Consider the following 24,243-nt stretch of genomic DNA (forward strand, 5'->3'; position numbering starts at 1 on the left):
CGATGGGCTGCAGGGGCTGCGACGCGGCTTTGGCCGGGCCGGTCGCGGTTACACAGCGCTCTGCCCGCAGAACGGCCGGGATGGGCCTCAGCCGCTGCTCGACCGGGCCCCGCTCCGCTGCCCGGGGGTGGATGGGCACGGCGGGGCTGAAAGGCGATGGCAGCTTTTGGTGCGAGTTGTCCGCACGCGTGTGCGTGGCTGCGGGCCCCGATTGCACCGTCATCCGGCTGCGGGTCCGGGCTGTGCGTGCCGGACTGCAGCGCTCGATGAGCCGCTGCAAGGACAACGTGCTTCTCAGTTTTCGTTTAAATCGTAAAGCCATCTAAATCTCGAATAAAATAATGTTTGAGCTGGGTCTAGGCGGTATCGAGCATCTCTGTGAGACAAGATGGTGATCTGCAACACAGCAGCGTGAGTTAAATCAAACCAGCAAATGAAATCACAGCACGGTTGGGTTGGGACCCCACAAATGATCGAGATCCGAGCCTTCTGCCATGGCAGGGCTGCTGACTGCTCCATCAAGTGCCAGGTTGTGCTGCCATGGACCCCGTCCGTGGCCCTGAGCACCTCCAGGGATGGGGCACCCGCAGCTCTTTGCAGCAGTGCCAGCATCTCACTGCCCTGTGAGAGAAAACTTTCCCTGACATCTAATCTGAATCAGCCTTCCTTTAGTTGAAAGCTATTCCCCCTTTTCCTATCGCTATCTACCTGTGTAAAAAGTTGGTTTCCTTCCTGTTTATAATCTCCCTTCAAGCAGGCCTTTATGAGGTGTCCCTGGAGCGTTTTCTTCTCCAGGCTGAGCACCCCCAGCTCCATCAGCCTGTCACTGCAGCAGAGGTGCTCCAGCCCTCTGAGCCCCATGCTCAGTACCTTCTGGGTATCCAGCTTGAAATTTGAAAGCTAGTTTGCTTTTCTTAGCATTTTTATACAGCAGTGCTCAACAACTTACGTTACATTTGGTGATAAATTTGAATGGTTTCTACTACTGGAAGCTGTAGATGGAACAGCTGGGAGAAGTACGGCTTACTCAGTGCTTAGTTTCAGTTGCTTGAATGCTATTGCAGAACAGTTCCTAAAGAAATACCGTGTGGAGAGAAAGACTGTGCCTGTGAAGGGCCTCTTCAGCTCTATTGCGTTCTGGCTCTGCTGCAGGCAGGGCAGGGGCTCACAGCCAAGCAGCTTTCTGCACCGTGCTGCTGCTGACCTGACCCAGGTTTGAAGCACAGACCATTGCACTGGGATATGATCCAAGCTGGAGTTTTCACACCTAGCAGTAAGAGATCATCTTGGGAGACTGGGGCCCTGTTTCTTCCTAACGATTCCAATCTTTTTTCTTTTTTTTTCTTTTCCTTTTTTCTTCAATCTGAATGTTCTTTTACTATAATTTCCTGAAGTACTTCACAAGTAAACCAGAGTTTGTGTTTGGACACTCGTGCATTTGAAGGGAGCTCCTTATTTTTCTGTAACCTCTATTGTACGTGTGCAAATCATAATATTTTCATACAAGCTTTATGCAGGATAGTAAAGGTACACCTGACACTGTCTATTCTTATAAAATTGTTGTGCAAAGATGTGGCAATTAATTTCAGTGAATAGCTCCTTTTCGTGTGGGCTAACATAAAGTTCTTGGTTAACACTTATTTTGAAGCAGATAAGTAGTTTCATTAACCAAAGAAAAATAAGTTGAAGCAGGAAGCCAATATAGACAGCTACCAGTCACAGTGTTTGTGTTCCACAAAGAATATAGGCGACTGAAAATGGAAACTGTGGGGCACTTAGGGTTGGTGGTGTTCCATTGCCTCATCCAGCAGGAGGGAGGATCTCTCCTGTCGTGCTGAATTTATTTACTTCTGGTTTATTTTTCTAGTCTGGAAGGAGTAGAATGTATTTCTTGTTAAAGATTTACATGATCTCCCTTAGTATCTACTGAATTACAGATTCTAGCTCACAGTTTGAAAGCACTTACTGTTTCAGGGCAAACCAAACAGCACGCAGTTATGATATTCAATAAGTGATGAGTTTTTCATTATTAGGATTCTGTAGAGTGGAAATGGCTTGCAGTGGCAGAATTGGACCAGTCTGAAGCTCTGAATTCCAGAGGATCTCAGTGCCGACATATCCCCTTTGGTAGCCAGGTAGATCTTAGCAGGGAGAGCTCTGGATGCTCAGAAGCCATCACATTTCAGGGAGTCTTCATGGTGAGTAGCAGCTTCTTCTGCAGGGAGTGCCTTCCAATCTCATTAACTTGTGTTGGAACCAAAGTCATAGTCTTTACTTACCTATTTTCTTTTCAGCCTCCACGTGGAGCTGCCGTAAGGGCTACAAACACCTATCATATAGGAAATATATCTTAAACGTGATTGATTGTCCAAAGTAGTTGTTTTTTTCTTGTCTTTAAACTGTTGGTTACGCTTTTCAGCTCTGCCCCTGTCATTGTATCTGTTCTTCCCTAATATGGATAATGTTGTAGTATTCAGTTTCCAAATACTGAAGTTCAAGGGTTTCAATGGTTAAAGTCTGGGCTTTGGTTTAGCTCTCAAGCTGGTATGGCTCAGTTCTTCATAGTCCATAGGATGCTTATTCTTTTTTTATTTCTAACAGTTCAATTAACTCAGGACAGCACTTATTTGTCATCTGTCTTAATAGCATTCCCTTACCTTGCTTCACATTTGTGCATGTGCTGTAATTCTTTCATGGGCCCATGCAGCCCAAGGGCATGGGCTACATAATTAAAATCAGATTGAAGTTGTAATCAAGACGTCAACAGTGCTTTTCATGGATTACATTTAGTCAAACCACAAGACTAGAAAGTGTCCTTAAGAAACAATTAAATATCCTGGCTTTATTGGGACTCTGGAATACTTTCTGAGGCGGCTTTAGTATGGTCAGGTGCAGATGTTCTGGGCCTGGTTTTGAGGTGAGCATCACATGTTTCACGGACATCACCTGCCTTTCCTTCTGATCTGGTTAAACTTGCATTTGGGATCAGGAATCATGCTGTGCTCTCTGTCAGGACACAGCAGTAGTTGGGATATCAAGCTTGATCTGCAGTGTACGTACATGTAAAATAATATTCTTGAAAGGCAACTGTGGTTTCTCTTCAGTTTCTGTGGGCTAAGAACAGATTTTACACAGATCTCTGGAGAAGGTGAGCTCTGGAAATTGTGCCTTGTCCTTGAAGTTCAGCATGAAGATGTGCATAGCAGTCACCTACACCAAGATTTTAGGAATTGGCTAAATTAGTCTTCCGAGCCCACAATTAAAAACCTAAATAATTGACCTGGTTTTAAATGAACACAGTAGAACTGAATTTGGCCTGTCTGTGTCCTGAAGAGCTAAAGCTCAAGATTTCTCTCTGGGCTGGGTAGGGTTTGCTTCAGTGAGGCTCTCATTTCAACTGGATGCAGCTGAATGTTGTAACCCTGCTGTTATGTCAACACTGCTGAAAAGGTATTGTTGAGTTCAGTTCCATTATTTGGTACTTTCTAGCTAGCATCCCAAAGCATTGATAGCTTTGTTCTCTTTTTTTGAAACGTTCCCAGTTTTTGCCCCATATAGGATTAAGCTCAGCCTGGGCTCTTCTTCATCTTCTTGTCTGTCTGTGCCTATCCTTTCCCATTGCTGTACAGCTCTGCAAGAAAAGCTTTGCCATCAAGGGTAGAAATAATCTATACAGATTTCTCATAGAATCATAGAATGACCTGGGTTGAAAAGGACCATCATGATCATCTGGTTTCATCTCAGCTAATCATTGCTAATCATTATTAAGCAGTTTTTGATTGGAGTTGCTATGGGAAGGCCTGGGCTTTGCCATGTCCAGCTGCTGGGCTGTATTTTGAGGGAATTGATTATTAGAATCAGGGAGCAGAGGGTATCTGTCAGGTGAACCACCTTTCTTTGAGAGTTGCTTTCAGGGCACGTAGGAAATGGTCATTTAAAATGCTGTAGAGGGGATCAGGTGAGATCTGGGAGTGTGTAAGCAGTTGGCTTTGAGGAGGCAATAGCAATTTAATAGTTTGTGGCTGATTGGGTTCATGGTTTTTTCATTAATGACCTCGACGAAAGCAACCACGGTTCTTATAGTAACATGTGTGGTCAACCTAGAGAGGTCAGAGTATTGCCCAGTCCTTTTGGTGTAACCGAAGACAAGAACAATAAAAATAAGATAAATACAGACATGTAAGCTGGAGGGCAGTTAAGTTCTAACTTCTCGAGCGAGGAACTCCAAGCCAGAAGCTCACTGATGAGAAATAGAAGGATGAGTGCAGTTTGAACTGAATTTAGGATGCCGTAGAACCTTCAGTTCTCCCTGATGGGGTATTTAAGTCCCTTCTTGCAGAGGTTCTGTATACAGTTTCTGAATTTCATTGTATTCCGTGGAGACCTTATTCCCAAGTAAGTATGCAAGGGAACCTGAGTGAAGCAGTGCAGTCTGATTCTGTGTGGGGTTGTGCATTGTAACAAGACAACAAGCAGCACTAAGGTGAAGTTCTGCAATTGCTTTAATCCAAGTGGAATGCTTTGTTCAGTGCAAGCAGCCATAGTTCTCCATAAAATAGAGCTCACAGGGACCTGCTGGGAAGGGCAATTAAGAACGTGTTAATTTGAAGCCTGTGCTTAAGTCTCCTTGCTCTAGTTGAGTTGGACTCTATGCTCCTCATGGGTCCCTTCCAACTCGAGGTATTCTTTAATTCTATGAATTATTTTAATTCTTCCAAGAACAGAGGAAATCATAAATGCCTCCCATCACCTCTGTTTGAAGTTCAGTGCCCTAAGGTTGGATCAGAATTACTGGGCAGCTCTTTCTGCAGCCGTCTTCTCTTCATCCAATTGGGAAGGAACCACTCAGTGTGAGCTAAAATAATTACCCTAAAGAGTTTGGCCTCAACACTGTGTTTATTCACCACAACATGTTCCATTGCTGACTTGATCTCAGCTTCAGCAGTGTGTGCTGCGTGTTGAGAAGGGCAGGAATGGCATTTCCATTGCTGGTGCACAAGAGCACAAACAACCCTTGTGTTCACCATGCATCTTTGCTGATTCCTTTCTATAAAAAAAAGAACAGAAGGATGGTAGCACTAATTGAAGACATCAGCTGAGATGGTTTCCTGTCATACCATGACGGTGAGTGGTAACTTCTGTAACTGCCTCTTCTACCTCTTGACAACACCTTGCCTTTGGCTGCCAGAAGTTGAGGGGCTTTGTGAAACGGGCACTGTGTTTGGATGGCCATGTTTAGCATCTAACATCGGACCTGATCAGCACAGATGTCCTAATTCTCCTTTGCTGTGGAATTAAGCTGTAAGTTAACGTTGAGTGACAGTGCTTTCCACAAACGATGCAAATGCTAGAAGAGGTGCTCTTCGTGTTTTCAAAGCCAAGGATTATTGTTTACCACGCTTCAAGAAATAATGAATATGCTCGTTTTGTAGCAATCATTAAGAGGACTTAGGGAATGGATGCTTGCATGTTTTTTTCCCCTAAGAAGAGATACTCCACTTATTTGTTTTCCCATGTGCAAAGCCATCTGTAGTGGCTATCATCCTTGTACCCTTCTCTACAGAGTAACCAGAAGTCATAGAGCTTTCAAAATGTGAAAATATTTTATTTTTCTAATTTCTTCCTTTGTCAGATGTTGCTGAATGTTCTTCTGGTTGTTTCTGAATGGCATCTTGATGTCTCCAGATCTTTCCTGAGTAGCAATAAGGAATTCAGAGCTCCCTGTTGCATTTGCATGGTTGAGGTGGTCCTCTCTATCACATGTATCAGCACTCAGGAGTACCATTTTGTGTTTGCTTGTGGTTTTGCTCATGTACTGCACTATTTGCATCTTGGCTGTCTCCGGTAAGCATGATAGACTGTGAGTTAATACCTCTTCAAAAAACCAGGTGAGTTCTTTTTCTTGGGTGTTATCTTAAGCATTATCTCCAGGATAGTGAAAGCTGTGCTACAGATGCTTGAGCTTCTCCATGGTCTGGAAAAGGAACAACTAAGGGATGTGTTGGGTGTCCTGAACAGTCACCAGAAGCTGCAGGAGATGAGTGTGTGCTTTCCTTCAGAGAAGAAGCAGGGTCTGTAAAATGAAGTTTGTAGCAAGCAGATTTGTGGCCAAGAGGTGGAGGTGATGCTTCAGCTGAACTTGGGTGATCTATGAAACTGTGTCAGATTCTGTGAATGCAGTAAGTTTACCTGGGTTCAACCATATAAACAGATAGCAGCTGTGGCTCAGGGAGTCCTTGAGCAGGCAGCTGTTGTAAACTGGGAGAGTAATGCTGTTGCTAGATGTTTTTATTTTGCTAAATGTTCTTTACCCTACGTCACTTTGGTCTGCCCAATACTGTTCCACAGGAATGAGAAAGAGAGGTAGAGTTGGTAATGCTTATCACACAGAAGCAGAGCTGCACTCTTCATAGCACTCTTGTTTTACATGAGAAATGGTCTAAAGGAATCTGAATATTGGTGTTGGTTTTTTTTCTCCTACAGTGTGTAAATACTACACATCTTTTATGCATCCTACTGGAATCATTTTGAGTGTGAAAACAGTCGATTTTGTAACCTTCCATCCCTTGTACAGGTCATGGGTTGCACGTACATTTGTTTCTGTGTCTGCTGATGACATTTTTTGTCTCATTTCTGTGCTTGTTTGTCATGATCCATGAGTATGCACACTCCTTTTTGCAGGAAGTCAACTGATCTGGCTGGTAGACATCAACATTTTCTACATCCTATGTTAACAATTTGTCAGGATACTCACAGAGCAGGAAGGACTTCAGTTTTTGGCTGTGTTCTTTGAATGCAGTGCTCCTTCAGGTTGTTCTTCTGGCATTATCACAGAATTAATTATTATTGCAGAATGGAGCAGGTTATGTATAATTCAGAGCAACATTTGTTCTTCTGCAGAAGAAAAAAATGTTTCCATGGCGTTGGAGGGACCAACACACGCTGTGTATCATCACGTATTTCCAAACAAAAGTACAACTGAATATTGAAGGGCAAATGAGATGGCTCTGTTCTGGTCTGGCTGTTACTCAGTTCTGTGTCTGTTAGACCTGTTTTGTAATACAGTCTCATAGAATCATAGAATCACCAGGGTTAGAAAAGACCTCCAAGGTCTTCCAGTCCAACCATCCACCTATCACTATCAATACAAATCAGATTTTCCCAGTGAACCATGCACCTTGGTACAGTCTATGTATGCACACAGTATATATTTCTTCAGCAAAAGCTTCTGCCAATCCAGTTGCTATCAGTACAGTTTTTACCAGCGTCAGACTTTGTTGTATGTTTCCACATCACACTCACGTTTTAAAATTAGCATAATCAGTGGATACCTTAATTTATCTGACTTTTTTGAGTAATTTAACTGCCATACTCTTAGGTTTAGAAGTGTTTGGTATCTCATCGAATACTTGGTAACTATCATCTAGGTTTTGAGGTTTCTTCTTTAAGCAGTTGTCACAGATTCTCTTGTACTGGCCCTTGAGATCCTTATACTCCTTTTCAGTGAAGACAAATCCTACCATAGGATGTCCTCTTCCCTCTGATCCAGCAGAGTAATTTACCAGTAAGTGTCGTATTCTCATCAGTCAGCCATGTTAGCTCTGTGGAAGGCTGCTCTTCTTGCAGGGAGCCCTCAGAGATGCAGTGAGTGGGCTAAGCAGGTTTTGTTTTGGTGAGCTCATCGCACTGACGGGCTGTAGCATCCATTGGCAGGTCTGGTTTTAAGGTCCGGTGCAGAATGTTGACCTGTAGAGAGCAGAAGAGGTTTGGACACTGGGGATGGTGGTGGGCTGAAGGCACGGCACCATCCTAGCAGCAATTCTCTTGGCCCAGCAGGTGGGTTGAAGATGTTGCTAACATGCTTTTAAGGCATGCTGACCCCTGAGTAAGCGGGAAGCAATCACTGGAGGAGAGGGGGAGAGCAGATGCCAGGCTGAATAGAAGGGGACTTCCACGTAGAGTTAATTTGCTGGAAGGTTTACAAATATTTATTTTTAAAAGGAGGGGAGGCAGCTGTTGTTTCATTGAATTAAGGTAGGCTTTGCAGAAATTACCGAAGGAAATTGTGCTGTAGAATTTGATGATTCCAGCAGAATGGAGAAAAACGAGTTTGCCGGTGCTCAGGGACAGGAAGGGGAAACACTGGGAAGTGGATGTGAGAAATGATGTGAGGCTGTGAATGAAACCTATCTTAGAATGAAACGTGGGAGCTGAGATCACAGAGCAGCACAGGGAGGGAGAGCGGTTGTAGCTGCAGCGTGGTGTGGGGTCTGAAGGAGTGCTGGGGAGGAGGTGGTTCCCTGCCTGTATTTCAGTGACTGGTGGGGTGAATCCTTGTAAAACTCACCAGCCACACAGTGTAGCTTCAGTGGGAGCATTTCTACCTGCTGGTCTTTCTTCTGCCCTAACGTAATCCTGTTTTTAGGGGGCAGTCAGGGGGTCTGTTGGTCAGGGGACCATTTCAGCCTCCTGGGGCCTTGCTGTGTCTGCTTTCCATGCTGTTGTTTTTCGGTTGTTTTCTGTTGTTGTTTTGATCCAAGAGAGTAAGCCTATCAGCTGCATCCGTTTCACTTGACAGGACGATGCTACGCACAACCTCAGAGAAGGATTTGGTAAGAAAACTTGTGAAAAGGGCCGACCTATTCAGGAAGGGTCAGGGAGAGATCTGAGCAGGCTGCTATAATGGATTTGGAGCAGGAATGAAAAAAACTCGCACAACATACGAGAAACAAATGAGTAGCAATAATAGAGGACTCTGCTCTTACATGAAGTTACCTCAGAGGGCATGTGTGTGCAGTATCCAACCGATCCAGGGGTGCAGAATAAACCTTCAAACCGTCCCAGCAGCACAAACATCTATATTTAACCCCTTCAAACAACTTGAGTTACAAGGTGACCTTTCTTTCTTCCCCGACCATGCTGAGAATGTCACTCCCCATTGTCACTGTTCTCTTGGCTGGCATTGTGCAGTAAGAAAAGCAATAAATGGAAATGTGATCTCTGGGGTTGTTCTTGGGAAGGGCAGCAGTGCAGCTGAGAAGTGGGTCACTGCTGTTGCACAGAAAGCCACAGAGACAAGCAGCAGTGGTACTGTCAGCAAGAGAGTGTTACAAATACACATCTTTAAAGGTCTAAGCAGAAAAAGATGGTTTGCTCTCAGCAGTCAAGGATCCTTTGTTGTGAACAGCAGCGTATGATGCCATGGGGCTGTTGTGGTTGTGGATGCTGATCCAGCATTCATACTTGTGTGTTCTGCTACGTGCCAGTGTTGTTCTGCTGTGCCTTGCTGAATCCCAGGTGCCTCTGTGCTCCCTTTTCCCAAGAGAATGAAGCTGCCCAGTGAATCTGCTTCATAGGGTAAGCAGAAGTGCAGCCATAGGGCAGGGGGATCTGAGCTGTTGGGGGAATTTGGTGGAGGAGGTCTGTACTGCTGTAGGATCATGATGGGAAGGGGATCTAATGCTGTCATTTCTTCCATGCTACCTGTGTCGCTAGGGCAGTTTGATTAAGTGGAAGAACACTGGTCATTGGCCAACACTTTTGTATTGCTCAGATATGTATGGAACCCTTCTGATGTTTTTGACCATCACCAGTTCTGGGGGGAGGATGGTAGAAGATCCCGTCCCTCTCAACAGCTCAGGCTGTTCTTAGGGTAAAGAGAGGAGGCCCTTACACTGACATGTCCAATCTGTCCCCTTCTCTCCTTGTGGGTTCCTATTGGGAACTGCTCTGTTTGGTTTGTGAAGTTGCTGTCTTTTGGTTGGAGTAATAAATCTTGAAATGCCCTGTGTTCTGTTAGCTTAACTCATTGTAAACATGTGTGGTTTATGTGTTGGCAGAAGGAATCTGCATGGAGCAAAAGGAACAATTATTGGCTGTTTAATCTTTTTTCCTCCAAGTAAATGTGCTTACATTTCTGTTGCATTGGTCTGTAGATCTAATAGAGTATTAGCTCTACTATTAATGAACTTTTCAGTGAATACTTTGATACTATACTTAACTTTCTTTATTTTCCAGGGCAGGAAAACCTCCACCTGGCTTACATTTGGATGTAGTCAAAGGAGATAAACTCATTGAGGTATGAGAGCAGATTCTGTGTGTGCTCAGTGTATCACATATATAGGCACCAGTGGTAAAAAATCTCTTGCACTTTCCACTCCCACTCAAAAGTATTTCCCTTCTCTCTGATGTTTGTTATTTCCAGATCACTTTCTTTTACTCCAGAACTGTTGAATTAAGTGAAAGTTTTCCTTTGCCTGTACTGTCTCTCATTCTGTGCAGTGCTTCCATTTCTGGATGCTGTGTTTGAAAGGATGCACAACTGCAGTGGTCAGTTTGCAAACAGTGATACTTTGGTTCCTGAATACTGAACCTGTCCTGGCGTGAGAGAGAAAATGAAATGTTTGTTAGGGAAAGTCAGCACTTGGCAGAGTCTTACTGCTTCCAACGTAATTTTGGACTCAGGTTGCAATTTTATTTCCTAGAATATAATTGTATAGGAGGTATCAAACTGCAGCCAGAAAGCACTTTGTCTTAGGAACTTCAGGAGCAGGAACTCAACATGGGGGAAGAAGCCTCAAATCCAAAAGAGTTAGAATAAAAATTCTTCAAAAACCAACACACAAACCAAATGCTCTTAATGTTTTTGGCAGAGAAGACCTAAACCAGTGGCCCTGTTTTAGCCACAGAGAGACTCCTAACCTCCAGCTGACTGGAACACAGACAGAAGTTTCTAGACTGCAAAGTCAAGCCAACTTCTCTGAGCAGAAATTTGGAAAACTAAGAACTCAGTGTTAGATGAAGAAGGATTGAGGAGCTTAGTCTTTGCTGATTTGTACTGTATGCTACTGCAGTTGCATCAGACAGAAAGTGTTTCTTCTGATGTCTTGCAGGAGAGATTTACTGTTTAAAAATTGATTAGGATATCAGAATATGCTTTGCAAAGGAAAGAAAATAGAGGATTTACAAACAAGCTTATATTTTCCCAGCCCAGAAGCCAGCAAAATGAGGCTTTATGGGGATAGTCCACAACTTGTTGGTTTAACAGATTGTCTTAAGAGATTGCTCTTAGTCCACATTTGAAAGCACAGGCAGTTGGCAATGCCAGCATTGACCTGTGTGAGATCTTTGCTCAGCCTTAATTTGAAAGGACCTAGGTTCCAACACGTGTAATCACATCTTCACAGTACTTCATTACATCATGTAAGGTGTGGATGAGTTGGCTCATACCAGCTACTTGGGCTATCCTTCAGTGCAGCTATCCTTCACTGGCCCTCCCTAGTCCACAACAGCTTTCAATCCCACTGCATTTTTTTGTCTTCAAACCACGATCCGTGTCTTTTCTCAGTGTTGTTGCAGTTGTTAGGAACTGTTTTAGAGGTTTCAGAGGTCAGAGCTGAATTAGGACTGCTTGTCAGCTCAGCCATCCCACTGCCATCCTATCAATAGCATCTGTGGTAAGGATTGTACTTGGCATCAGGCTTTCCAGTATTTCTTTCAGGCCATGTAAGGAGATGGTGAGCAAAGCCAGCTGGCAGTGCCTTTGTTTTTTTCTGGTCTCTGGCAGGTGGCCTTACTGCAGCCCTCCCACCTGAGAGACTTATTCTACGAGACAAGGTTTTTCTTGTCATGTTTCTTTTGGATTTTTGAGGATGGAGAGCTTTTGGATGAACGAGCCTATATGCAGCTCTCTGCTAAATGAATCCACGGAGGCAATCGAGGGAGATCTGTTCCAGACTGAAAGAGGCAGCAGAATGCAATAATGCAATACAGAAGCTGAGAATGCACCATTGCTTTAGACAGTACATGTACAAATTCAGCATTGATAAACGGTCAGTCAGGAATATCATCCTGGTTCTGTCATACTCCAAGGATGGATGGTTGGGCTGTTCTACCCAAAGCTTTTCGATCTGCAGAAGGCCAAGTTTGGCTTTGTAAGCCTGAGGTCTCCATCTGAATGGGTAAAGCAGACGGTGCAAACATCCAGATTCCCCTTTCTGCTGTCACATGGTAATCCAGCAGTTCTTTTTGCTTACTCTTAACAGGCATTGCTAGGCTATTGTCCAAGTACTCAGAGGTTCAGTAGAGGATGTGATCATGGAGAGGTTAGGGAGTGACCACAGAGTCCTACTTCATCTCTGGAGCATCTGATGTTGATTATCAGCTTTGAAGCATCTCAGAGAGGGGCACTTTGCCTGCCATGCACTGTGTGATGTGCTGAGTGCTGCAGCAGGTGCTGACTGCTGGTTCCAGGCACGTAGGTAGCGTGGAGCTTCTGCTTGCTGTAGTGGCTCCTTGAGCACTTGATACTAACCGAGCCGTCTGTATGCCAGGTCTCCTCCAGAGGTCTGAGGTATACTTTGTGATTGCTGGGTCTGAAAAGTGCAATATTAAAACAAGCCCTGCAGTGTTTAAGCTCAGTGTGTAAAGGATGACACTGGGTTATAGCTCAGAGGCACAGAGAATATTAGAAATGTTACAGTGAAGTAAAAGCAACAGTGATTTGTTGCAAGACTTCCAATTTATAAATTTGTTTCAATCTTTGCAAAAGCTCTTAAACACCATTTAATGAGTGCAAATGAAAACCTATTGGATGTTTGTTTTGGAATAGATTTTGGCCAAGAATGAGAAATAACTGGATCAATTTTTGTGGTCCTTGAAATTGTAAAAAGCTAAATGCTTAAATATGGAGTAAGAAATAAGCTTTCAAAGATCCATTTATTTGCATGCTAGTTTTGTTTAGGTAACTTGTTTGAATATGCAAAAATAGAAGTTAGTGCTCATCTTTCTCACAAACTGAAACCACAGATTTCATCGGTACAGAGGTATTGAATTTGGGAAGAGCTCTCAGTGCTGAACTGAAGGGGACAATACTGGGTACTACTTGTCATAAAGCTGTTGGTGTGAAGCTGGATCCCCACAAAACCCAGCTCACCTTTCTCAAAACGTGTGTTGTAACAAACACTGTTGGCAGGTCAGTAGCTGGGTGAAACAAATATAATATTAAGGGGCAAGAACTGTGGCAAGGGAGAGCATAGGAATGCTAATTGTTGACTAGGGCTTGCAGGGGAAAAGGGGTAGTCTTGTGAAAACCAGTATTTGTAAAGAGACAGTGATAATAAAGTACCCAGATGATACAAGAGTCCAGGAGACTCTTTCAGTGTATTGCTCTAGTTTGAATTATAGTGAGCCTTCAGGGTATACAGTTCTCCACCAGACACAAGTGAATTCAACGGAGAGACCTGCATGCTTCAGATGTTCCAACAGGAAGAATATAATTGTTCGCATTTTATTTGCACTTGCACCTCGTTTGTCAACAGTTACTCTGTTTGAAGGTGGATTTCTGATTAAACAGTGATTCTTGATGTATCAAGTGAGATGTTAGAGTCAGGAATAACTGGGTATCTTCCATATTCAGCTGTTCTGAATTTAAAAAGAAAAAATGCAAATTTCTGTGTTGAACGATGTCAAACATTACTGACATATTGGTCAATTTATGATGCTTTGTTTTGCATTTACTCTTTTTATTCACATTTTTGAACTTTTCCAGGAAACTCCAAAAGATTCTAGGAGTCTAATGTCCTCTTCTGTTTGATATTCTACCTCAGAAACTCATCATTGATGAGAAGAAATATTATCTCTTTGGGAGAAATCCTGACCTGTGCGATTTTACCATTGACCACCAGTCTTGCTCTCGGGTCCATGCTGCCTTGGTCTATCACAAACATCTCAAGAGGGTTTTCCTCATAGATCTAAACAGCAGTAAGTAACATAACATTTAATCCAACACTAATACAGTTTCAGTGCTTCACCATTTTTGAATGAGAGATGCTTTCTTTTTCTTTTTTGTTATTGTTTGCACTGTGTGGCCAGATGGTCATAATCTAAAATAGCATCCTAGTGAAAGATTGGCAGTGGTTAAGAACAAGTGAGAGCTTGTTCCAGGCAGCTTACCTCTGCTTCCCCTCGTGTTTAAAGTGGCATCTTTAGACTCTTAAGAGAGTGAAAGAAAATCACTTGACCTTTCCTTCGCAATTGTAATGAAACTTTCTATTCTGGGAGTGGTTTTCTAAGACCTAAAAGCTGACATACTGTGTTTTCCACCAAGAGAATGATTCCAGACATGGTACACTGGGGCGTACAGGATTTTCTGCAGACTGTGTTAGTTTGTGAGGTGATAGGTAAAACATACACAGCTAATGTTTTCAGCAGTGCTTCATTGGTTTGTATCTCTGCAAACCACATACAGATTTGGAACTTTTCAAGGCTTGAACACTGTGAGCTCGAGCAGATGACTAACACTGTTTTCCATTGTGATGTTCTTCTCAGCACATGGCACATTTTTGGGTCATATCCGTTTGGAAGCTCACAAACCCCAACAGATACCCATTGATTCCACAGTTTCATTTGGTGCTTCTACACGGGCATATACTCTGCGAGAGAAGCCTCAGACACTGCCTTCAGCAGTTAAAGGAGATGAGAAAATGGGTGGTGAAGATGAAGAGCTCAAGGGTTTGCTGGGCCTGCCAGAAGAGGAGACAGAGCTTGACGTGAGTATGAGGATCCCTTGTTGTTAGATGGTGTACCCATCTGTAACAGGTGGCATTTTCTACTCGTTTGCTTGGTTCAGGTTCTTAATTTCTTGTTCATGTGGATGGTCTGAAGTGTCTTCTGCCAGCAGAAATGTACAGATCATCTAATTCTGCCATAAGGTATCTTCATGCTTTATCCCAGAATCAGTGCTCCAGTAATGCCACTGTTCCAATAGTCTTTTCACAGAGGGATTGCAGGCCTTGCAAAGAGTTGTCTCTTGCCAACTGGGTCACCGGCGATTTCCCATGCTGTTCCCCATTGCCAAATGGCAGCGAATGCAGCTGTTTCCTACAGCTAGCTAGTAGAGAGTGGCAAAGCAGTTTGCATGGTATTCACGGGATCATTGAGTTTGGAAAGGATCTCTCAGGATCATTTGGTCCTACCCCTCTGTTCAAGCAAAGTCAGCTAGAACAAGTTGCCTAAGACTGTGCCTAGTCAAGTTTTTGGCATTTCCACAAAAACACTCAGCAGCATTTCTAGATAATCTGTTCCAGCATCAAAACAATTTTTCTTCCTAGGGGTCTAGAGTTGAAGCTAGACAGTGGGTGGCAATCTTTTGACATGCACAGCTGATGATAAAAGCAGACTTCACACACTTTTTGCTTAAAATGTTTCTCATCTAAATCTTTTTTTAGAACCTGACAGAGTTTAATACAGCCCACAACAAAAGAATTTCCACACTAACCATAGAGGAAGGGAACTTGGATATTCAGAGACCAAAGAGAAAACGAAAGAATTCCAGAGTGACATTCAGTGATGATGATGAAATCATCAATCCAGGTAAGTAGTTTACTTTCTAGTTGATAATGTTAAAGGCCCTCTTTCCAAATTCTCATAGAGATTCCTCATGGCTATATATAGGTGAGAGAACAAAAATTTGACAGGAAATATTTGAGGTCTGCTATTTCAGAGAAGCTGGCCTGTCTCACTTAAATCTTTCTGCTTTTCTTCTCTCTGTAAAATTTCAGCATGATTTTGTGCAGGATGGAGATGTCACATTCAGCTTAATTGTTCACTTTTAATTGGAAAGACCTGATGGATCCAGAAGAATGAAAGGTTTTGAATTTTCTGCCTTCTTTAGAATCTAAATGAGAATTGAACTCATTGTTTGGTTTTTTTTAATTAGAGCCTTAATGCTTTCCCTTCCTGTTACCTAATGGATTCAGTGTCTGTCTTCAGCTCAATTTTTTGCTACTTGTCTGACTGTCTAATTCAAAATGACACTTCTAGAGTTGTATCTAATTCTTCTTTAGTCATTTTCCTTCCTCAGCTGTTTTATGGTAATGACATCAATGATATATTTTGTAGCTAATATTCATAGTAAGCACAGCTTATTCCTAAGTCTTGCCTTAATTTGATAATGCATAGCACCCAGAATAGCCATTCTTATTCATAATGTAGCTCTCAGTGTTTGATTTTTCAGAGGTTGAATTGAATTCTTCTGACTCCTTCAAGGCCTTTAAAGGCCTTTCAGGACCAGCTCTTGTGCCTTTGAGCGTGCACAGTGCATTGTCCAGCAGCATCTTTCAGCCCACAGTTCCTTTCTGTTTGAGCAGTGTAAACATGACTGTCCATCTATCCCTTCTCCTAGATCACTTCCCCATTTTCTAGCTGAATGGAAGTTTTCCTTGCCAGAGTAACTGATGAACCCTCCCTGAGACCAAACCACTAGGTGTCCCCACCCAGCCACTTATCTCTTCTTTATTAAAGCGTGCTTGTGCTTGCTGAGGGCTGCTAGAGTGCTGGAAAGTACATCCAGGTACCAGTTCTTCATGTAGGTTCCTTCGTGTCCTTACTTGACAGATGTTCTGTTTTTTCCTCTGTTGATTCTGAAAGCTGCGCTGTTCTTCCTTTGCAGAGGATGTGGACCCTTCTGTTGGGCGTTTCAGGAACATGGTACAGACAGCAGTAGTCCCTGTCAAGGTACACAGTGACTTTCAACTCTGTAATCAATCCATTATTACAGTGATTAACTCACTGGGTGGTTTACACCTTAGAAACATAATGTGTTGTGCTGAAAGGGATTTTCCTTTTAAGGAGAAATTGTGTTTGTGTATCACACTTATACTTTTTAGCAGTCTGACCATGTTGCATTAAGTCCAACTTATCTTCTTTATTTAATAGCACGTGGGCTCAATGGCAAATGGTTGCAATTGTGGGAAATATGCAAAACAAATAATAAAAGTGAGAAAGTGTTTATTTAAATACTGCAAGTACTAAAGATTTGATAAGGCTGTCTCCTAGAACTTAGAGAGCTTAGACTCTTCCAGGTCAAGTGCGATGTCAGCACTGTGTTTAATTTGAATGCTCTAGGAAGTTATGCAAAATTTAAGTAACTAAGCAGCATTTGTTGTTTGTATAAAATAAGTAATATATGTGGAAAAGGATCATTCTACCTAAGCCACAAACTTACTGCCTGAGGAAAAGATTCAGGTGATCAGGATCATTCAAGTGATGTAGAAATTGCAGTTTCTTTCTTACTAAAAGGGAAAAGAGGAACTGTGTTACTGCCCAATGACCTACCTGGTCTGGTGTTCAGGAAAAGCTCAAGACTGGTATGCATTCCTTGTGCACTTTTAACCACTTATTACTGAGTAGTTTTCAAAGAAACCCAAGGGAAATATTCTGGGACAAAGATTGGGAAATCCACTCGTATCTGTGACTACTTATTTGTGGCCACTCTCAGAGTGTTTTGGGGAAAATTGTGCAGCCATCTAGTTTAAGTAGCTTTCTTGTTTCATGTATTCTGAATAACTGTTAAAATACTTTTTCTCTACAGAAAAAACGGTTGGACAATCCGGGCTCACTGACCACGGATGACTCTGCAACACGGCGTATGCAAAACTTTCCCTACAGTGGAGGATTGTATGGTGGTTTGCCTCCAACCCACAATGAGGCAGGTTCCCAGTCACACGGCGTCCATGGGACAGCACTCATTGGTGGTCTGCCAATGCCCTACCCCAATCTTGCCCCAGATGTGGACTTGACTCCTGTTGTACCTTCAACAGTTAACATGAACCCAGCTCCAAATCCTGCTGTCTTTAATCCTGAAGCTGTGAATGAACCCAAGAAGAAGAAATATGCAAAGGAGGCATGGCCGGGCAAGAAGCCAACCCCTTCCCTGCTGATCTGAGTTAGGTTTTGATGAGGGAGGATGGGAGTTATGAACTCCAGAAACTGTTTATGTGTAGTATTATCCTTTTGAAATTTTAATGTCCTAACCAGATGTAATACGGAGGTTGGAGAAGCGAAATAATCCTTTAAAGGTCTGTCTTCAAACATTTTTATAACTGTTTAAAAAAAGACAACAACAATATAGCTACCATCTCCCTCTGAACCAAAAAATATGGCAGCCTTTTCTTAGCCTCTATCCCCAAAGGTCTTTACTATGAATTTTGATCATATAAGTTGAGGGGGCAGAATCACACAGTTTAGTTATCATTTATGGCATGACCCTGCAAATGTGTGTATTTAGGTGTTGTGCTTACTATGAGTAACGTCGTTCCTGCCAGGCTTGCTCATAGCAGGTCAGCTGTATCAGAAGTCGATATTCTTGGGGCCAGGCCTTCCAGAAATCCCACTGGTCTGAGTTCTAAAACCTGCAAAAGACAGGCCAGCTTTTATTTTTTATCTTTTCAAAGCCTTACCTTTGTGGGGCTTTTTTTTTTTTTTCCCCTCTACTTTGGCTACAACTTGTTTTAATTTCCACCTAAAGCACTGCAGCATCACATGAGCTCGTGAGAACTTGGGAGTTGAGATGAATGAGGAACCTCTGGACTTCTTGAGCTGCGGTCCAGAATTGTATCACAGACTGCTATGTGGCTGGATAGAGGGGCACCCATGGATGGATCTGAGTTTGTGTTGGTGTTTATGGCAGCAAACAAGCATGGTAAGGCTAGGAGCATTTGACTGGTGGCTGGAAACTATCTACAGTGTGCAAAGAATCAACAACAGCGTAGTGGTAACTGAAGGTAGAGTTAACACAGAGGAAGATACTTTTTTAAACTTGGTGGCCCTTTTAACTTAAATAGTTTCATTTTTACTTGCTAAAGGCATTTCTGAGCTTAGAGTACATGACATGCAACAAGGCCCAGGTGAACAGGAGCAGCCATCAGCAGTGGTACAGGACTCTCATGTTTAACAACTAAAACTGCAGTCTACACAGTATTTTGGCTGCTGGTAACAGAAGATGAGAATTATGTGCCACCTAAAGCTAGAATACAAATTCTCAGTAGAGATTCTGCCTCACCCTGAATAAAGAAGTATGCCAAGTTTCAAGTTGGTTTCATGACATGAGCTTTTTTCCTTTTTTTTTAACTATTTCATCATTTTTCCCCTTTGAGTAAAATGCAAAGTGTGATTTGGATTGTTGTTTCTAGCCTATGAAATCCTCAGTTTTAGATTTGAAAATCTGATTCAGATTTATTCAGATTGTATGCCTTTATACAAGGTAAGGCCAGTAGCCCTTTTTTTTTTTTTCCTTGGATTTATTTTTTATTTTAACACTATATATTGCAGTTCAGCTACGTAGTCACATTCCTTTGTTTGGGGGATTCCTCTAGGAAACGTGCACTGAAATGACAGTGGTACCCAGCTGTTCATTAGTGTGTACAGTACTATAGCTACCAGGCTAAGAATTTCTGTGAAAATATGATGGTTTCTGAAGCAGTGCTATTTTATAGTGCCTCTTCTGTGCTGTAGGCACTGGACTTGTTTTGGACAGATGCTTCAAAATCAGTGTGACTTCTGCATCAACAGTGATTGCATCTATCATGGTGTTGAGGCAATTAGAGCTAGTGGCTACCCCACCCATAGGAGTGATGCCTTTAGAGACTGGTTTGTTCCCCTCCATGCCTTCATATCTAGCTCCAGCTATTACTCTGATGAACATGGTAACTTCTCCATGATATAGTTGTGCCACTCTGTGCTTAGCTGCTATTGAAAATGAGACATTGTTCTTTCAGACACTTCCTACTCTCCCTAAAAACCTCACACTTCATTTTTTATTTTTGCTTATTTCCAGGATGTAGAGTTTTCTGTTTCCAGCCAGTCTGTCTTATGAAGGCAACTCTTTACAGTAAGACTAGTTAGAGCAAGTAAGCATTGAACAGGTCATCTTTTATTTTATTTTTCTTTTCTTTTTATTTTTTCATTGTTTGGTTGGTTTTGCCAGTGGCTCTTTGCAAGATCTTTCTTGAAAAGGGAAGCTTTACTGCTTATTGGTTTTTAAAGCTCTTCTCCTCCCTGGGTTTGTACAAGCTCTCATTATTTCAGAGCTTAGCGGCCATAGCTGGCCAGTACAGGAGGGGACAGTGTAACATCCAGGGGCTTTGTACAGAAGTTTGTACACTTGTGTAATATGTAATAGGCCTTTTCACACTTTCTGTTGAGCTTTTTACCTGTAACCTTTACTATGTTGTAAATTAAATGCAGATTTTGCCAGTTTGGAGAGTGTAGTGTGTTCGTTCCCAATCTGCACTTCTTCTGCAGTTGAGATTGTGCATTTTTTGTGGCCTATTAAAGGAGTTGTGCCACTGCAACCATCACTGCAGGCTTGTTCTTAGTGGCTGGCTCAGGCCGCAGCTTTAAAAGCTGCTGCAGCATCTTTATTTGTGACTTGGTGCTTTGCTGCCTTGTGCTGCAGCATGTTGCACTTCTGCACAAAACAGTGCCACTTAACGTTGGGTTTGTTTTCTAAGTGGAGGCTCTGCAGAATCCTCTCTCTACCGAAGTTAAACTTCAGAGCCCAGCTTAGCTTTACTCGTTGCCCTAGCTTGCTGGCTCTGGCCTGCAGTCTCACCTTGGTTAGCCTAAACGTGCTGTCCTTTGTCACACAGTGTTTCTGCAGCTTGCCCTGGGCTCTGGGGAGAGTTGTAGTAAAGAACAGTAAACTGAGGCTTTCTTAAAGATAACCTGCTGTGCACTACTGGGAGGGATCCTTCAGCTTTGTTGGATTTAGTAACATTTAGGCTAAAGATTGGTAGTTCTTCTCAATCCAAGAGTATTTAAGCATCCAAGACAGCTGCGTCTTCATTCATCCAGGCAATGAAGAGAAAAGTCCTCGTTCGTGCAAGCTCTGCAGTGCTACTGGGTCCTGCCTGCATGGTGTGCAGGGGTGTTAGTGTGAGGTGGAGAGGGGGAAGTAGGATTGTGCCCACCTGAGAGCAGCCAGACGTGGTTGGGGTCATTTTCTTTGAAATTAGCTTGCCCTGAAAGTCCTGTAACCCACAAGTGATACTGACTCGCTGGCATCAGGCCAGTGCATATGACTGTAACTCACACTGTCCCTGTCTTCTTTTTGCTGCCTTTCTCAAAACACCCTGCACCTTCCCACTGAGTTCTGATCGTTGCCTGGGTGTTGTGTTTTGCTTCCTATGAATCTCCAAGAAATGCCGTCCTTTTCAGGGAAGCTTTAAGAAGAGGAGAAGCTGCTGAAGGGCCCACATCCACATGCCCACCTTCTTGTGTGTAACTCTATGCCATCTGGTATCAGTTCAGATTTTGCAAGTTACTCTGATACTGCTTGCTTGTTAACAGGTCAGAGGTTGGTTGTGCTCCACTGCAGGAAGTGTTATCAACTACGAGGATGCTTCATGCTGAGCCCACTGTTGCTTGGATCCTAGCAGCTGACTTCACTTTCACCTGAGCTGGTCTGGCTGGGACCCTGCTTGTTGATTCCTGCTTCTTGTCTGAGGGGCTCTGGCCTCTTGCTTGTTGTAACATCAGCTACAACATCAGTAGTCAAAGCTTAGGAATTTGAATGACAAGCAGGTCATGATAACTCAAGGAGTGCCTGAAATCTGGAAACTCCAGTTGTCTGTCTGCCCTGCAAGGTAATTCTTTAGACAATTTTTATGTTTCCCCACTTAGAGTGGACACCAGAGGAACAGGTGGACAGCTTTGCTTCCTGGAGGTGTTTATGACAAGGTGTGACTTCCTCCCATTGCCTGAAGCTGAACAGTTCAAGCCTTGCTCCTGACTTCTTACAGCACAGGCATCATGTGCCCCTGTGAGTGCCACTGCTTCTGTGTCTGCTTCACTTTGCTTTCTTCCAGCCAAGCCACATGAAGACAAAAGGAGAAGAAACCCTGAGGGCAGGAGCCCTGGTATTATGAAGAGTGCTGGTACCTAAATGTCTTCCCTGCCTGAGCCTGCAAATGCTGTCAAGAAGCCAAGGTAATGGCTAAGATGGACAAAGTAAGAAAAGGAGATCCACAAGCCCAGGTGGGCTGAAAATAACTGGTAATACCTGATGTGGCTTGGGATAGTGTTCTGCAGATGAGAAAACCAGCACTGTTTTCCAAGTAGCTCTATCCACCAACAGTCACCTGAGCAGAAAAGACACAACAGAAAGACATTTTCTCTCTGTGAATTAAATTACTGCAGGGACACAGAGAGCAGCTGGCAGCCCAGTTCTGCAGGGCCTGACCATGAGCATGCATATGGTCTTTTGGTTCAACATAGATCCCAAAGTGTTGTTTAGGATGTGGCACAGCTGAGGGGTTTGCCAAGGGCCCAGTGAGGATGGCAGAGAGCAATTCACAGACTCACGGAATCAAAGGGCCTGGAAGGGATCTCTGGAGCCCCCCTTCCCACTTCCCCAAAAACAGGTTCCCTAGAGCAGGTTGCACAGGAAAGCATCCGGGCAGGATCACCTTCCTTGCCCTGCTGGCCATGCTTTGGATGCAGCCCAAGGTGTGGTTGCCTTTCTGTGCTGTGAGGGCACGTGGCTGGCTCGTGGCTAGCTGCCGTTCACCAGCACCCCTAAGTTCTTTTTGGTGGGGCTGTGCTCAGTCCTTTTGTCCCCTAGCTTGTACCGATAGTGGAATACCCAGCTGCAAGACTTTGCACTTGGCTTTGTTGTGGGCCAGAGCTGCTGGGGATTGGTGTCTCTATGCTCACTGTCCTATTCTAACCTGGTCTTGCTGTGCCCTGGTGATGGGCTGGGGATCCTCTTTGTCACTCTGTCACCTCCATGTGATGCTGAGAACCACACAGGGCAAGCAGCAGAGAAGCCTCTTATTGAGTGCTCTGAATTTTTTCAAGATCAATGCAAGACTTTGCATACAATCAGCCCATCCTAACCAGGGAAGATGGAGCCAAAGTTTTGGTGGCTCTTATCAAGCCCATCTATCTCCTGCTAGCACCAAAAAAACTCTTTGCATTGCAGTGACTGGCTGAGATTGCTTCTATGAGATGCTACACATGACGTCTATTAGCAAGTACAGTAGAAGTGGAAATGATGCAGAGGAATGTATCTTGAGCAGCCTTCTCTCTGCCAGGAGACAGCACAGCATGAATCACAGACTCATAGGATGGCTTGGGTTGGAAGGGACCTCAAGGATCATCAAGTTCCAACCCCCCTGCCTGTGAATGCTTCAGTTGAGCTGTGCTGTGGAAAGAGCTCTCCTTTATATTTAGCACTGCAGCTGATAGACCTTGGCCAACTCTTCAGCAGGAGAGAATACACATGTGGAGATAAGGACAGTGAGTTCACTCACAAATAGCTGTCATGAGGTAAATGAACCCAGCTTGGGGAAGACATTTTCTCTTTTCTGATTGCTTTCTGTCTTGGATTTGTACCCTTTCTCAAGGTTGTCAGTTCTTATTTATGAAAGTCTTGAAGTCATAAAGAGGAACACCCAGTATTTACAGAGAAGTGGGATATATGGAATTTAAAGCAGAACTTCAACCTTGAGCAAATACCTGAAACAGACAGAAGTATCAGTCATTTTGAGAGTTCACTTTCCCCCTTTGGAAGTTTCAAATCCCGTATCTGAGACTTCCATAACCTTTAGGTCGCATCAGGTAAAGCACACCTGCATTAGTGCAGCTTCCATACATCCCAATAATCATAACTGTTACCACTATTAGAATAGTGATAGACAGCCTGCAAAAGGTGAGCACGCCATTCTGTCAATGACCAGCCTCCAATTTCCTTCAAAATCTCATTTATTCCACTGTTGTCCGCTGGTTCTCTACTCCCTACTTCCATGAGCTATGTTAGCCATATGATCAAGTAATACAAAATACAAAAGTATTTCACTATTGGCCTGGACTTGAATGCAGTGGTTCTGTTGGGGATTAAAATTCCACCCAGAATTGGCTCTTTGCTCGATTTTGGTATTGGTAGGCAAGTGGAGATACTGGTGAGGTGCAGCAACTTCCTGAATCCTCGCATTCATTGCCAAACTAAATTATCTTCTTACCCATTGATCCTTAACATACAAAGCAACATAATGAAAATGTTGACCCCCAAAATATTGTTAAGGAGAAAAGCCTTGGGATCTCTCCAGTTCAGTTTCTTAGATTAGTTCAAACGTCCAAGAGCCCTCCTCTCCCCCAGTTTCTTCTATTTTCTACTTACCTTTTATATATATATATATATGTGTGTGTGTATGTACGTATGTATGTATGTATAATGAATCCAGGGTCCCATTCATTCCAACTTCACTGCGGTGCTTGTAGCAAGCAGAAGGCAACCCTGCTGACCCCACAGCCCTGTCAGGATCTTGCCACATACAAGTGTGTGTTTCCTTTCCCTTGCTGTGATCAGTCCCAGCGTAGGGGCTCAGAAGTTACATGTGATTTATGAGAAACGTTGTCTGCTCACCACTTCCTCTTTATGTGGTTGGTTAGGGTTGGGGTTTT

General features: G+C 43.3%; 1 protein-coding gene and 1 non-coding gene across 2 annotated transcripts; both read left to right on the top strand.

Moving 5' to 3' along the window:
• Positions 1–80: 80 nt before the first annotated feature.
• Positions 81–20,037, top strand: PPP1R8 (protein phosphatase 1 regulatory subunit 8). Its single transcript, XM_031556773.1, is given in 10 exon segments — positions 81–312; positions 1,065–1,213; positions 2,140–2,198; positions 10,018–10,078; positions 13,608–13,761; positions 14,329–14,549; positions 15,228–15,372; positions 16,451–16,515; positions 17,372–17,672; positions 17,675–20,037. Coding segments are annotated over 10 exon segments (1,443 nt in total). The 3' UTR covers positions 17,731–20,037.
• Positions 12,297–12,462, top strand: LOC116217443. Its single transcript, XR_004161989.1, has one exon.
• Positions 20,038–24,243: the final 4,206 nt, after the last annotated feature.

Source organism: Meleagris gallopavo, chromosome 25, assembly GCF_000146605.3.
Source record: "Meleagris gallopavo isolate NT-WF06-2002-E0010 breed Aviagen turkey brand Nicholas breeding stock chromosome 25, Turkey_5.1, whole genome shotgun sequence".
Classification (NCBI taxonomy): Eukaryota; Metazoa; Chordata; class Aves; order Galliformes; family Phasianidae; genus Meleagris; species Meleagris gallopavo.